General features: G+C 40.8%; 1 protein-coding gene across 4 annotated transcripts in view; it reads left to right on the top strand.

Moving 5' to 3' along the window:
* MTFR1 (mitochondrial fission regulator 1) overlaps positions 1 to 16,142 on the top strand; it is a 93,460-nt gene that overhangs the window by 12,647 nt on the left and 64,671 nt on the right. For all 4 annotated transcript variants that reach the window (XM_077492792.1, XM_077492793.1, XM_077492794.1 and 1 more), the window contains 2 exons: positions 7,623 to 7,754; positions 9,383 to 9,481. In XM_077492792.1, the coding sequence (XP_077348918.1) occupies positions 7,689 to 7,754; positions 9,383 to 9,481 (165 nt within the window). In that variant the 5' untranslated portion in view covers positions 7,623 to 7,688. The remainder of the gene's footprint in view (positions 1 to 7,622; positions 7,755 to 9,382; positions 9,482 to 16,142) is intronic.

Here is a 16,142-nt window from a genome sequence, read left to right on the forward strand (position 1 = left end):
CTACTGCATGGATTTGTAAGGTTTATTGCTGTAATTGTGACAGTTCACATACAATTTGTAAGCGTCTCAAATTATTTTCTTCATAATGCAAAAAAAACAGCCTTTAGCATGCAGAGTTCTGTACTATTGTTTTCAGTGGTAAAGTTTTTTGTGTGTACATTTTTGTGTTCATTTTGAAACTTCTGTATTAATGAATGGTAGCACTTATAAATTGCATGCTAAAGTGATTAGTCATTTTTATTTTTTTTGCTAACTGAAATGCTAATGGTAGCACTTGCTGTGTGTGTGTGTGTATATATATGTGTGTGTGTGTGTGTGTGTGTGTGTGTGTGTGTATATATATATATATATATATATATATATATATATATATATATATATATATATATATATATATATATATATATATATATATATATATATATATATATATTATAAATTTTTTTTATTACGGCTGCAACTATTTTCATAATCAATTAGTTGGCCGATTTTATTGTTTTGATGAATCTGTTAATAACCTTAACAAAACTATACACTTTTTACATATTTAAAAAAAGCAATTTATTCCTAAATATTGCTATACGCAGTGGTAAACATAAATGACCAACTATATGGTTCGGGAGTAAAATCTTTAATCCACTCTGAGAATAACAGACCAAAGAGAGATTTACGACCGACAAAAAAAAAAGCTTTATTTTCAATATAAAAATTAACCAATCTTAAATTTACACCGACAACTAGAACGAATGTGACTGCTTTTATTTCCTGCCTTGCAGGGACACGAGACCGCCATATCCACCCTAAGGGTTCGATCAGTTCCACCTGAAAAACTGACAGGCGAACCTGATCAAACAGCCGTGTGAAAAGGGCCTTTTTGACTCCATATCTTGTATTTAAGAGGACCTGTCATGCTTTTTTCTATTACAAGGGCTTTTTACATTCCTTGTAATAGGAATAAAAGTGACACTATTTTTTTTTTTTTTTTCAAAAGAACAGTGAAAAAAATAAGAAAAAATAATCTTAAACGTGCCCCGTCCCACTGAGCTCGCGTACAGAAGCGACCGCATACGTGAGTAGCGCCCGCATATGAAAACGGTGTTCAAACCACACGTGAGCTATTGTCGTGATTGGTAGAGCGAAAGCAATAATTCTATCCCTAGACCTCCCCCGTAACTCAAAACTTGCAACCTGTAGATTTTTTTTTAAATGTTGCCTATGGAGATTTTAAAGGGTACAAGTTTGTCGCCATTCCACGAGCGGACGTAATTTTGAAGTGTGACATGTTGGGTATCAATTTACTCGGCTTAACATCATCTTTCACAATCTAAAAAAAATGGACAAACTTGTCTTATTTAAAAAAAAATTTAAGTATTTTTTCCCAAAAAAGTTCGCTTTTAATTCCACTGCGCAAATACGGTGTGACAAAGTATTGCAATGACCTCCATTTTATTCTGTAGGGTGTTAGAATAAAAAATATATATAATGTTTGGGGGTTCTAAGCAAAGGGAAGGAGATGGGCGGCCAGTGAAAACAGGCAGGGGAAGCTCCATTAGCATTGCTGTATGTCATACCAACGGCCACCACAAGAGGATGCCAGATTCCAGAAGGAACCCTAGGACTGCGGAAGGCCGCAAAGCCACGGCCTCAATTACCGGTCAGCGCGGCCCAACGCGATCGCGCTGGGGGGGGGTTCACACAGACGGGATGTCCCAGGTCGCTAATTCTAGTCGCAAATTCGACCTGGCGCCCGGGGTTTGTCGAGCCCTGATTTAAAGGGAAAAAAATAAAAATATTCTCGTCTGAAAAATGATCTGTGTGGCCAGCATAAGGCTCGGTACACACCTATGCAGTTTGCTTTTGATCAGTTTATGCATTGCATGTTGATTTTTGCGCATATGATTTTGCTGTGATTTGTGTTTTTGCTGTTTTATTTATTTATTTATTTATTTTTTTAGCCAATTTGTTGTTGGGCAGATTAAATAACACAAATTGCGGCAAAAACGCACTACATGCTTTTCGACAGCTTCTCCATTGAAGTACATTGAACCAAAAAAGCACCGTTTTGCATTGAAAAAGGCCCTTGACAAGAATAGTCATGCAAAAAATCTTTGTACATTCAATGAATGAAAGCATGCTTGAAGTTTTCACTTGTTTTTAACATTCTGTTTTAAAATGAATGTCATTTCTGAACAAAAACCACATACACTTTCTGAAAATTCCTTTTGACCAAGAAGTTTTCTAATTCTAAATTTTCCCGTCGCTGTGACTGAAAACAAACGTTGATTTGACCACACTAACCATTAGAAAATCGAACAAAGTTCTTAAAATTAAACTTTTTTTTTAATTTTTTTTTTGAAGGAAGACTTTGTTTTTGTATGGACAGCATATAATATTACAGTTCTTTTTGAGAATCTGTGAAACAATCTTTAACTTATTTTTTTTTTTTTATTTAACCACTTTCAGACCGGACCAATTTGCTGGTCAAAGACCAGACCACTTTTTGCGATTCTGTACTGCGTCGCTTTAACTGACAATTGCACGGTCGTGCGACGTGGCTCCCAAACAAAATTGACATCCTTTTTTTTTTTCCCCACAAATAGAGCTTTCTTTTGGTGGTATTTGATCACCCCTGCGGTTTTTATTTTTTGCGCTTTAAACAAAAATAGAGCGACAATTTTGAAAAAAACGCATTATTTTTTTACTTTTTATTATAATAAATATCCCCCAAAAATATATAAAAAAAAAAAAAAATTTTTCCCTCAGTTTAGGCCGATACGTATTCTTCTACATATTTTTGGTAAAAAAAATCGCAATAAGCGATTGGTTTGCGCAAAAGTTACAGCGTTTCCAAAATAGGGATAGTTTTATAGCATTTTTATTAATAATTTTTTTTTTTTTTTTTTTTTTTACTAGTAATGGCGGCAATCAGCGATTTTTTTTTTTTTTTTTTTTTTTTTTTTTTTTATTGTGACTGCGACATTGTGGGGGACCCATCGGACATTTTTGACACATTTTTGGGACCATTGTCATTTATACAGTAATCACTGCTATATAAATGCAGTGATTCCTGTGTAAATGACACTGGCAGTGAAGGGGTTAACCAGTGGGTGGCAGTGTAGGGGTTAAGTGTTCCTAGGGGTGTGTTACTAACTGTGGGGGGGTTGGGCTTTCATTTAGTGAACACTGATCTCTGCTCCAATCACATGGAGCAGAGATCAGTGTCACTAGTTGCTAGGCAGAATGGAGAAATGCTGTTTACTCGGCATTTCCTCCATTCGGCCGCTCCGTGAGACAATCACGGGGATGCCCGCGGCGATCGAGTCCGCGGGTCCCGCGACCGGACTCACGGAGGTCCCGACCAGCGTGGGAGCGTGCCGCCGGCGGCGCGCTCCCGATGGCAAGGCGGCATTGAATATTGGACGTACCTGTACGCCAATATGCCTGCCCGTGCCATTCTGTTGACGTACATCGTCGTGCGCTGGTCGGGAAGTGGTTAAAGGGGAAAAAAAAAATTGATCTGAGTCTGATATTTACCAGATTTCAACCTCTAATAGTATATACAGTATTTCTCTTCTGTCTGTTCTCAGAGTGGGTTAAAGATTTTACTCCCTAACCTTGGTTATTTATATTTACCCCTGCATATAGAGATATTTAGGAATAAATTGCATTTTTTTTTTTTTTTAAACTTCACATATTAACGAAATTATGCACCACACTTTTTTTTTTTTTTTTTTTATTATATATTTTTTTAAAGTTATTAACCAATTAATCGAAACCATAATCAGCAAAATAATAATTGGTTGCTGTGTGTGTATATGTATGTATGTATGTATGTATATATGTATGTATATGTATGTATATATATATATATATATATATATATATATATATATATATATATATATATATATATATATATATATATATATATATTTTATAATTTTTTATAATAATGTATATCAGTTTTTGGCCAAAGGCATCCTGAATTTTGCCATTTCACTGCACCACAATTTGGGTAAAAAAAGCTATCTTTGTGGTCAGCAGGCCAAAAGACTGTACCCAGACCATGCATTCAAGAGCAGAATGGCCTGTGATGTTCGTCAAACAGTGCAGGATCACACGGCATTGACCTCCTGGAGGGCCCAATGGAACATGTACTGCTGAGTGGTCTCTGTTTAGTGGAGCTGTGGCAGTTATTTGGGTCAGGAGGGTTTTAGTGGCAGTTGTTTCCTAGTGGGTGCCAGCCTTGTTCAGATACATACCTGTCCAGGCAAAGCAAGTATTGGGACACTTGTATTTTATGAGTGCTGACTTGTCACACAGGTGTTCTGGCTTGGGCTGACACTACTAAGCTGAGTGGTCACTTCCTTCTGGGGTACGCAGGTCTGTGTAACCCTCAGCGAACCATGTCCTCACATGGAGGGGGGGGGGGGGGGATGTAAAATAGGATGTGCTACCTGAATTCTTTAAGTAGGGAGGATCCCCTTCAGATTTGCTCTGAAGTGGCTCCCCAAATTGTATGGGTGTAGTTAAATTGTAATGCATTTCTTTACAATTTCCAACATTATATACTGCTGGAGTGAAAATCTAATGTTATTTATGGTATTGAGGTATTAACATTGACTACAGACCAGTATTGATTTTGATGTCAAATTTCAATTTAGTTTTAGTCTTTTGACTAAAATGGCATTTTAGTTTGGGTCGTATTTTAGTCGTCTCAATTGTTTTTAAATTTTAGTCGACTAAAATAGTATTTAGGTGACAAATGTTTTAGTCAACTAAATTAACACTGGTTCCAGCACTGTACTCACCTGGGCCAATTCTTTTCTGGCCTTCAGGTCCCTAGTGTCAGTATGTTTACTGTGTGAAGCTGGCTTTGACTCCTTAGACTTGCTTCCCTTTGCTCATGTTCTTTGTGAATAGTCCTGCAGTCTTCTTGGACCTGCAATGTGAGCAGGTATCTGCTTCCCCAAAAAACAATGTGGCAAATGTGGTATAGGCAGGGGGGAGTTTGCCATAAAGGGGAACTTCCCCTTGAGAGTCGTGATCATCTCCTTCTCCTCCTAGGTTGTTTCTTGGTATTGTTCAGGTAAAGTTACTGCTCCTGCAGAAGCATTGCCTGTCTCTCTGAGCCCAGGTGAGATTCCGGAGGTTAAAGCTGCATGATGATGGCTAAAATGAGAATAACGATTTCTTTATTTAGAATAAAAATCACGATTTTTGCAGTGTAATATCATCTTTCACATTATACACAAAAATTGGGTTAACTTTACTGTTTGTTTTTCCCCAAATATTGCGTTTGAAAGGCCGCTGTGCAAATTCAGTGTGACATAAAATATTGCAACAACCGCCATTTTATTCTTTAGGGTCTGTGCCTAAATTTAAAAAAAATAAATAAAAAAATAATTGTATATAAAAAAAATTTGTTAGAACATACAAAGTAATTTTCTAGCAAAAAATACAGATTTTACCTTGTAAGCAATAAGTGTCAGAAAAATGCCTTTGATGTGGTCCCCTTTGTCCAGTCCCACTCCAGAGCCCTCCAGCTTAAATATGTCTGTATGGGATAGATCTCAGGAGTCCTTGGAGATGCGAATGCATCTGTCTATCAAGACCAGGACAGCTTTGGAATGGTGAATATCCAGGCAGATTCTGGAAATCTGTTTTTCCAATGCGTTGGAAGTTCTTAATTAATGTCAGGCTAGGGGGGTTGTTTTGGAGGACTTCTTGGTTCAGGGAGCAGGCTGTTGGAGGAGCAGAAGTTGATGATTAGCATCCTGGAATTTTAGGCAGTTCAGCTGGCTGTCCTTCACTGTCATTTCTGTCTTTGGGATATCCTTGTCAGGGTGTAATCTGACAATGCCATGACTATGGAATACATCAGCTATCCAGGAGGGACAAAAAGCTCTGCTACTCAGGAAAAGGTGGACCTATTCGACACTCTCTCCACTGTGCGCACTCGCTGTGGAAAATTTGTCAGATTTTCTCAGCTGTCGGCATCTAAATCCAGGTGAAGGGGCTCTTCAGCCTGGAGATGCGAAGGAGATTTGTGATGGGAGATATCAGGTTTGAATCTCTTGACTTCCAGATTCAACAATACACTGTATAGGTTTGTGTCCAGAAAAAGGAATCCTCTGATGTTTGCTCTAAATGCCCTTGTGACTCCTTGAGATCGTTTTTTTTTTTTTTCCCTGTTCAATGCCTTCCCACCACTTCATCTTCTACCTCTGCTGTTAAGCTGAATACAGGTAGAGGGCATTCCCGTGATTCCGATTGCTCCGGCTTGGCAACAGAGCCATGCTGCAGCCGCCTTTCAAAACTAAAGTGGTTGTAAACCTATACGGTTTAGGAGATATTTATCTGAAGACAGCCACCGCTGTCTACGGCGCAGGTGCACTGGGTAAGCCGCAGATCGCGGCGATATGCTGGGAGTGACGTAATCGCTGCTCCGGTGAATCACAGCGCCAGAGCAGCCAGACCCACCAAGAAGATGGACGCTCGGAACTACAGGGGACAGCGGTGACTTCGCTGGCTCCTGTGTCAGGTAAGTGACACATAATGGACTACTATGCGATGCACAGTAGCCATTATGCTTTACCTTTGCAGGGAATCAAAGAGGAAGTAAACCCATAAGGGTTTACTTCTTCCTTAAGATTTTGTTTGATGGGCAGCATTCATAGCTATCTTGGGCCACAGCTTGGACACCCCTGATCTACAGTATCTCCGGTGTTGCAATTAAACAAATTCAGTTTGGCCCACTGAAAATGTGCAATACTTGCCCTTTTTATAGGTCTAGACTTATTTTTTTATTTTTTCCTTAAAAAAACAAAAACGATCCCAAACATTTTTATGCCACACATTCCATTTTTTTAATTCATCAGATTCCTGAGGTTGGAAGGTATGACGTAAACACCTGAACTGCCTTTAAACAGCAAGGTTTGTTTGGCTCAGGACTGTTGTGTGCACAGAACCTGTAGCCTCTTTCACACGGGGCGGATCAGTAATGATTCGCCCCGTGAAGATCCGCTCGCTCAGCGGGGATCGCTCCGTTGTCCCCGCTGAGCTGGCTGCGGACAGGGCGGTCTCCACACACTGTGCAGGGACCGCCCTGTCAGCTCTCCGCTCTCCTCTATGGGGATCGGACGGGCACGGACCGTGTGTCCGTGTTCGTCTGATCCGCTCTGCAGACGGATAGAAAAATAGGATTTTCCTCCATCTGCAGAATCGGACTGTTGCGGAGGCGGACTAAATCGGGTGTCTGCGGATGCTCATCCGCAGACACCCGCTATCCCATAGGGATGAATGGATGTCTGTATTTCATCCGCAAACGGATGGATGAAATACGGACATACCATCAGCATGTGTGAAAGGGGCCTTATGCTTGAAGCTCTGGCTGTGCCTCTGACATGTTTTTGTTTATTTCACATCTTCCCTGTAGGAAAAAACATTGATGGTATAAATGTATTTTTTATCTAAGTTGTCTATCTACATGGATCCTACAAATAGCAGGTGCTTCTCCAGGCAATTTTTCCCTTTCATAACTGAACTTGTTATAACTGGCCTTGCTTTGTCCCTCTCCTTATAGGGCAGCTACATGTAACCGTTTACATTTATCTTTCCAGCTTGACTATGGAAGAGCAGAAGTTGACTGTTTATACTGTGCTCTTTGTCGAGAGATTTAGTGTCAGATGCTGCACTGGCTGTTACGTTTAGTGAGAATGGTTCTGCAACAGGTTGTCCATAATATGGAGTCGGTACGTTTTGCTTACAATATGCTTTATTAATTTAAATGACATGTAACCAGATTATAAATGTTATGTATGCATATATTTATTATTTTTGTAGGAATTTGCCCAATTTCCCCTCAAACCCCCCCCCCCCCCCCCCCCCCACTGCTATAATCTTGTAGGGCGGCAGATTTTTAGAGGTGATGGGCACTCAAGAGGGATGACTGCCTGCCCACCTCCTCTATTCATAGAAGCTCTACTATAGCTTTAACAAATGAAACTCAATCTGAGTGGAGGAAGGAGACCTTTCATTTGCTCAACCTCGATTCAATTCGCAGATCGTTTTTTCAGCCATAGAATTTATAGCAGCTTCTTCGGATGGAGGAGGTGAGCAGAAAGGACCGGCATAGTTGGCACTCTTGAGTGCTGGTTACAGGTCTGGCTGTATTAACCCCTTTTTACACTGGAAGATTCTGGCTAATGCAAGAGTCGGTAGCGCATAGCTATGTCACTTGTGCTGATTTTTATTTTATCATTTGTGACTAAACTTGGGCTTTAATTGTGACATGATGGCAAAGAGTTTGATTGCGGCCTTGGTGAAGGGACTAAAATATCAGCAAGGGCATTGTTTACACTTAGGTTCAGGTACTTTTCACATGTATATTAGAAAAGATTGTTTACAGAGCTGAAAATATTAATGCATATAAGTGAATCAAATGAGTGACCCCCTTCCTTTCATATGGCTCTGCCTAAGTTCTTAGGTTATTACAGTGTAAAATAACTAGAGGTGTACTGAAATTTTGGCCGCCGAAACATATCTGCAGAAGGGAGCAAAGGTGTCGGTAATGGCACCGAAGAGGTGGTGTCATGTCAGAGTCCTCCCCTCCCTCCCTCCTCTCCTTGACATGCAGAGCTGCGATCTACCTGTGTGTCACGGAGCTCAATTGTTTGCCTCAGGCTGTAACGATGTCCCGCCTCCTATGTTAGATGGCACACTGATCCAATTCCGGGAAATTGAATCAGTGTGACTGGTATCACAGGAAGTGAGACATTGTTACTGCGGCCGCCCCGGCCTGGGAAATTTAAATCCAGCTCTGTGACACAGCAGGAGATTGCTTCTCTGGTCTGGCCCCTGGTGAGGCTGCGTCTGATGGCCCCTGGTGAGGCTGCGTCTGATGGCCCCTGGTGAGGCTGCGTCTGATGGCCCCTGGTGAGGCTGCGTCTGATGGCCCCTGGTGAGGCTGCATGCATCGATCTCTTGCATCATGTCTGCAGTCTCTGACCATCTCCAGTATCATGTCTGCTAGAGGTGCACCGAATGGAAATTTTGCTAATGCTATTAGCAATGTGTTTAATTATAAGTAAGAGATTGCAGATGTTATAGAAGACAAAGTTAGAGACTGCAGACTGAATTTTTCTTGAGCTTTTCTTGCACTAAAGGTGCCAACAATATATTTATTTAAATTGATAATTATAAAGTCAAATGTATAATACAATTACATATATAAAAAAATATATAAATGTCGTTTCGGCTAAGTGCAGCCTGCATTTTTGGTTTCGGCACCAAAGATTCCATTCAGTGCACCTCTAAAAATAACATTATTATTATTATTATTATTATTATTATTATTATTATTATTATTATTATTTTTCAGGTCCTGTGGTCAAGTAAACCATATGGCTCATCTCGAAGTATTGTCCGAATAATTGGGTCAAATCTGCCTATGATACAATCACCAAGAGTTCACTTCCAGGTAATTTGTGCATGTAGTAACAGTTGGCACTGAGATAAGGAGAGTTGTGTGTATGTATACTGTGTATTTACAGTTGTGCTCAACACTTTGCATACCCTGGAAGAAATGGTGAAGGTGTGGCATTGATGTTGAAAATATGACCATGCCAAAAAAAAACTTTTATTTAACCGTTTGCCGACCTCCTCACGCCGATATGTCGGCAGAAGGGCTCGTACAGGCAAACTAACATACCTGTACGTTGCCCTTTAAGAGGCGGCCAGTGGATGTACGCACACCACCGGCAAGCTCCGCGAGTCGTGTCCTGTGGATTCGTTTTCCGCAGAGATACCCATCATCGTCTCACGGAGAGGAAGAACGGGGAGATGTTAATGTAAACCAGCATCTCCCCATTCTGCCTAGTGACAGTGTCGCTGATCTCTGCTCCCTCTGATCCGCAGTGGAGATCAGTGACGTGCCACACGTAGCCACGCCCCCCCACTCAGTTAGAATCACTCCCCAGGACATGCTTAACCTCTACACTGCCCCCTAGTGGTTAACCCCTTCACTGCCAGTGTCATTTACACAGGAATCTGTGCATTTGTATAGCACTGATTGTGTAAAATGTGTAAAAAAAAAAAAGTCCGATGTGTCTACCATAATGTCGCAGTCACGCTAAAAATCTGTCATTACTAGTAAAAAAAAAAAAAAAAAAAAAAAAAAAAAAAGATTATTAATAAAAATGCCATAAAACTATCCCCTATTTTGTAAATTCTATAACTTTTGTGCAAACCAATCAATTATTGCAATTTTTTTTTCCCCAAAAATATGTAGAAAAATACATATTGGCCTAAACTGAGGAAAACGCTTTTTATATATGTTTTTGGGGCATATTTATTATCGCAAAATGTAAAATAATGCTTTTTTTAAAAAAAAATTGTCGCTATTTTTTGGTTTATAGCGCAAAAAATAAAAACTGCAGGGGTGATCCAATACGACCAAAAGAAAGCTCTATTTGTGGGACGTCAATTTTCTTTGGGAGCCACGTCGCATGGCCACGCAATTGTTCGTTAAAGCAACGTCGTGCCCAATCACAAAAAGTGCTCTGGTCAGGAAGGGGATACATTTCTTCTGGGGCTCAAGTGGTTAAGGATAGTGATCATATGAAGCCATTTATTATGACATAGTTGTTTTGGCTCTTTTTCAAGCCATAATAACAAATTGCCTGCATGGCCCTGATCAAAAGTTTAAATGCCTTGGTACAGGCACAGAAGGTGATGCACACAGGTTAAAATTGCAATTTCAAGGTTAAAGCGGGAGTCCGCCGTTTTTTTTTTTTATTTATTTTTTTTTTTTTTTAAAGCCAGCAGCTACAAATACTGCAGCTGCTGACTTTTAAAATAGTGACACTTACCCGCCCAGCGCGCCCGCGATGTCGGCACCCGAAGCCGATCTCTCAATAGTCTCTCGGGTGCTGCCGCCGCCATCTTGGGTATGGAAATCAGGAAGTGGAGCCTTGCGGCTTCATTTCCCGGTTCCCTGCTGCGCATGCGCGAGTCGCACTGCGCAATGAGGATGGTCCCCGCTGTCTCTGGGATCCGTGTGTTTCCCAGCAGGCAGCGGGGGACTTTCGGAAAGGGGCGTAGTTTCTGCGGAAAGGGGTGTACCTTCTGCAGTATCTATGCCGGAAGTGGGTGCAGATACCTGCACCCCCTCCCCCTGAAAGGTGCCAATTGTGGCGCCGGAGGGGGGGAGGATTCCAATGAGCGGAAGGTCCACTTTAGGGTGGACCTCCGCTTTAATTTCCCACATCTGTGGCTTTTTAAGGTGCAATTAGTGTCAGTGTGTAAATAGTCAATGAGTGCCCTTGCATGGATGCGCCGAGCCATGGGGAAGGAAAACTGTAAACTGTGTATCAAGGAAACGAAACATTATCCAAAGACTTAGAGGAAGTAAACTCTCCCACCCTGATGCTTCTTTTAATTTAGTCCATTATAATAAGTAATTATCAAACTATAGCCACTGTAATCCAGCCTAAATCGCATATTACTTACTGTTTAAAGAAACTTTAAAAAACTTGTTTCCAGGGGTTTGGCAGCTCCATCTTAAGTATTGTTTTCTGAGTCCACAGTGGCGTGTATTTCCGCTCTAATATTGAGCACTTCCTGTACTGTTAACCAAGCCTCCTTCTCAATCCAATGTTTCTATGGCAACTCTGCTTCCCTGTTCATAGCTGACTTGTTTATTTCATAGTATTTACTTGTGCTGATTACCTAGTGTTTGCCTGTATGAGTCCTATCAGCTTCAGCTGATAAGACTGCATTACTGCTGTCCCATTCCCTGGTTTACACTGTATGTGAGGTCGCATGGGGTGTAGAAGGAAGCTCTGAGTGATTAGCAGCCTGCTGGGAGTTCAGTGCTGTGCCATAGGAAGTCCTGATAACAGATGGATAAGACAGAGAGTGAGTGTGCTGTAAATCAGGGGAGATCTGGGCATGCTCAGTGACATCATTCTAAAGAACAAAAAGGATTACAACAATACTAAGCAAGTAAGGAGATATCTACAAGCAGTGTTCATTAGGCTTTTTTATGCTGATTCACATGGGACAAAGTTGTAGGGGGAAGGTTTACAACCACTTTAAACATGCCATTCAGTACTGTTCAATCACTTATTCAAAAATAGAAAAATTGGGGATCTCTTGATGCCAAGGTCAAGTAGACCAAGAAGCATTGCAGCCACCACTGCTAGAAGAATTGTTTGGAATACAAAGAAAAACCCAGAGAGTGCTCTGGAAAAAGACGGTGTGGTTATTTCAAGGAGCACAATATGATGTTACTTGAACAAAAATGAGCTGCTTGATTTAATAAAAGATCCAACAGTTATTGGTAAGACAGATTTTATTGAAGGTCGAGGTCACAAACTAGACTGATACTGTTTCAAGGGCTTTTACCAGAGTAATGGTACCTGGTTTTGAGAGGTACCTAGCTCCCACTTCCTCTCATGGCCCCACGCAGAAGTTGCCCAGCCATTCAGGATAGCTCCGTGTGACATGCGCAGTGCATGCCTAGCTGTGCAGCCGCAAGCTGTCACAGCCGGGTGCCCGCACTTACAATGCCGAGGCTTCGGGCGGCCCCATCGCTGGACCATGGAACAGGAGAGTGTCGGTTTATTAAAAGTCAGCAACTATACTTTTTGTAGCTGCTGATTTTTAAATGGGTGAAACTCTGCTTTAAAGAGGAACTGCAGTCTGCTCACATAATTTGTAATAAAAACATCTTTGCCTTGCTGATGTTTCCCTCCAACCACTTTGCATATTTTATATACTGTGATTCTCCCTCCACTAAGTCTGTTTGCAACCATTTTAACTGTGGGCAGCAGAAGCTGCTGCCTGTCCAGTTACTGGACTTCGAGGCACACCTCCAGCTCTGCAGCTCTCATTGGCCCTCTTATGACTCGCCCTTCTCCCTTCCTGGCAAACTCACAAGAGTGAGAAAGAGAGCTGTGCATGATGTCATATGCCTAGGTTTTTTTCTCAGACAAGAAACCTGAATTGGGCTGTAAATGGTATTTACTGGCAGAAAAAAGTTTTACTATCCAACTTTAAAACAACAAAGGCAGAAGATTTAATAGATGGAAAGTTGAAAAAAATGACTGAAGGTCCGCTTTAAGTTTTAATCCATCTTAAACAATATTGAGTGAGTAGAGAGTATCAATCCAATTGCAATGGATGAACAAGTAAACATTAAGATCTTAATAAGAAAACAAGTATTGCATAATTCTGAAAAAATATAGGTCACATAGGCACTGTAAAATGAGCATAATAATTGTACTCTAATTAACCAGTAGCCCACTAGAAACAAAGTCGTAGAAAAATAAAGGTCAACTGTAAATATGTTGGTGCTATTAAGATTAATATAAGTGGTTATTAGGGGCTATTGGCGCTACCTCAAAGTAATAGTTATACTGTTAAACTCTAATCTAATCTAATCTATCCTGGTGACAGCAATAGTGTACGTCTGCCACACGTATATAATAGCCTCCACAAATAGATATAAAAATGTATCTAAAAAATCCTGAGGTCAAGAATTATCCAAGCGCAAAAGGTATATCGATATAAAGATAAAGAAATAGTATAAAAAAAAAAAAAGGACTAAGAAACCCTTATAGTGCTTTGTGAATAATTGTGATTAGTACCACTAAATATAGAAATGCAACATAAAATATCCTTGTAAGTAATACTTATTCACCCGATTAATGTTCTCAATAGATAGTAGTGCAGAGCAGACCCTATGTGGGCTTATCACTATAAATACCAGCTGATGCGAGTTAAACCTATATATCTATATACCTTCTGCGCTTTGATAATTCTTGACCTGAGGATTTTTTATATACATTTTTATATCTATTTGTGGAGGCTATTATATACGTGTGGCAGACGTACACTATTGCTGTCACCAGGATAGATAGATAGATATAGTCTCACACTTATATTACAGAATTAGCTTTGTGTACTGGTAATGGTCACTCACCGGAGGTTTAACAGTATAACTATTACTTTGAGGTAGCGCCAATAGCCCCTAATAACCACTTATATTAACCTTTAGGCACGGACTTTAACAAAAGCCCATGCACTCAGGGGCGGCTGCAACCTGTTTGTATTTTCTTTCCTCTGTGCAACAGCACCTATTCCCTTCCTTATATATTTCTTGTTGTTCCTGTCCATTTCCGTAAGCGCGGCTATTTCCATATAGCTATTGTTAAGATGACCATAACGTTACGTATGTAGAAGTGGGAGGGTGTGGGAAAGAGAAAATAAAAAGGGGGGGGGGGGGGTTAATAGCAATCTACAAATGGGAGCCCAGGAGAAGCATCATGAACTGCATCTGTTACAAAAACATTAAAATCCAAAGAAAACCGGCAGTGCCACCATAGGATACATTCTTATCAGAATCCCACTATGCTATCTAGCGTTATTTATGTTAGATTCTGTCCACTTCACTAGCCCACTCAGCTAAAGAGGGGAATGGCAGGATCTAGCAATAACAGAGCGGGCAGCCGTCAAATTATGAATTTAGCTCTTTGCTCTTAAGCTGATTTGCTTATAGGGCCTGGCAACATATAACAGTTATGCAGGATTCACTTTGTCCCCCACTAGTTTGTCATAGAGACTGAGAATTTTATCCCAAAAGGGGGTTATTCGTGTGCATGTGCCCCAAATGTATGTCATGGTGCCAAGGGCCTGCAAGGATCTCCAGCATGTGTCTGGTATTTTTGCATCAAATTTATGTAGAATAATAGCGCAGCAATACCACCTAGACACATTTCGATAATTTAGTTCTTGGGCATGAGAGGGACAGTTTACAGGAAAGCGCCAGTGTTTTGCCCCATTCCATATCATCAGGGGATACATTCATTTCCCGTTCCCAGTTTGAAAGAAATGGTGGTGGATCTGAATCGGAATCCAATATATCTGAAATATTGAGTGCTTCGGTCTGTCCAACTGGGACAGCAATGACTCAAAGGCTGTTTGCGCCCTTTTCAGTTCGTCAATGTTCGGTATTTTGTCCAGAACGTGTCAATTGAGTGTGTTCAAGCCAGGGCCCAGAAGAGTTATGGCCAAGGATTTTTTTTCAGCTGGAACCTGCTCTATCTATTGATGCTGGCCGCTGAAGAATCAATTGTTGCGGGGGGTTCAATCATTACTGGGAGGGATATACTGTTGACAGAGGGATCTATTGATGCTGACTATCGAGTCTAATATTGCTGGGTTGGATCTATTGTTGCTGAGGGGTCCATTGTTGCTAGCTACAGGGAATCCATTTTACTGTATTTCCTGTTGTTGGTAACATATTCCATACAAATTAGCACCACAAAGTGATACATGGTTCTGTATTCACTAAAAGGGGCGGTACTGGGAGGTGGGGAGGGGGTAAAATCGAGGAACGTTGCTTAGAGGTGAAGTAGGGGTCAGAGACAAGGGGTGACTTGGAAGATGGAGTTCCTGCACCTATTCTCTGAGGGGAAAAAAAAAAACCCTGGTTATGGCAGGTGTAGAGCATGCGGGATAAAGGAATTTGTTTTCCATCTCTGAGCGTGTGGCTCAAAAGAGAAGCATCAGATTTTTGCCACAAAAGAAATTTAGAGTTAGTACAAGTCGGTGGGAAAGAAATGATTCCAAAGAGTGGGATCAAAGGGATAAATCTCGAAGGACAGTAAACCTTTTGGTAAAGTAACTGTCCCAGATTTGCAGTGTAGAGGAAGTCAAGTCGGGCAGTAGGTCAGTAAGGGTGTCTGTGTATCGGGTCTGTCCACGGTAGAGATGTGAGGTTGGGGGGGATATCAGGTTGTTTTCTAATGATGTCCACAACTTGGTGGATTTACCATGATACCAATCAATCCTGACTAGCGATGCAGCACGAAAGTATAACAAGAGGTTAGGAAGAGCAACACCCTCCTTTGATCTTAGGTAGTGCTAAATTGTTAAAGCTAATCCTAGGCCTCTTATGTCCCCATTATAAAGTTACAAATGGCCTTATTGATCATTTGGAAGAAACCTTGTGGAGGAGAGACAGGGATCGACTGGAAGATGTATAGAAATTTAGGCAGACTGTCCATCTTAATGACTTTTTATATGGCCAAACCAAGAGCTGTGCGGTTTATCATATGGTTTAAGACAAGTATGAA

The sequence above is a fragment of the Lithobates pipiens genome, unplaced genomic scaffold (assembly GCF_037356315.1).
Source record: "Lithobates pipiens isolate NorthernLeopardFrog02 unplaced genomic scaffold, aLitPip1_a1.2 Scaffold_19, whole genome shotgun sequence".
Lineage (NCBI taxonomy): Eukaryota > Metazoa > Chordata > Amphibia > Anura > Ranidae > Lithobates > Lithobates pipiens.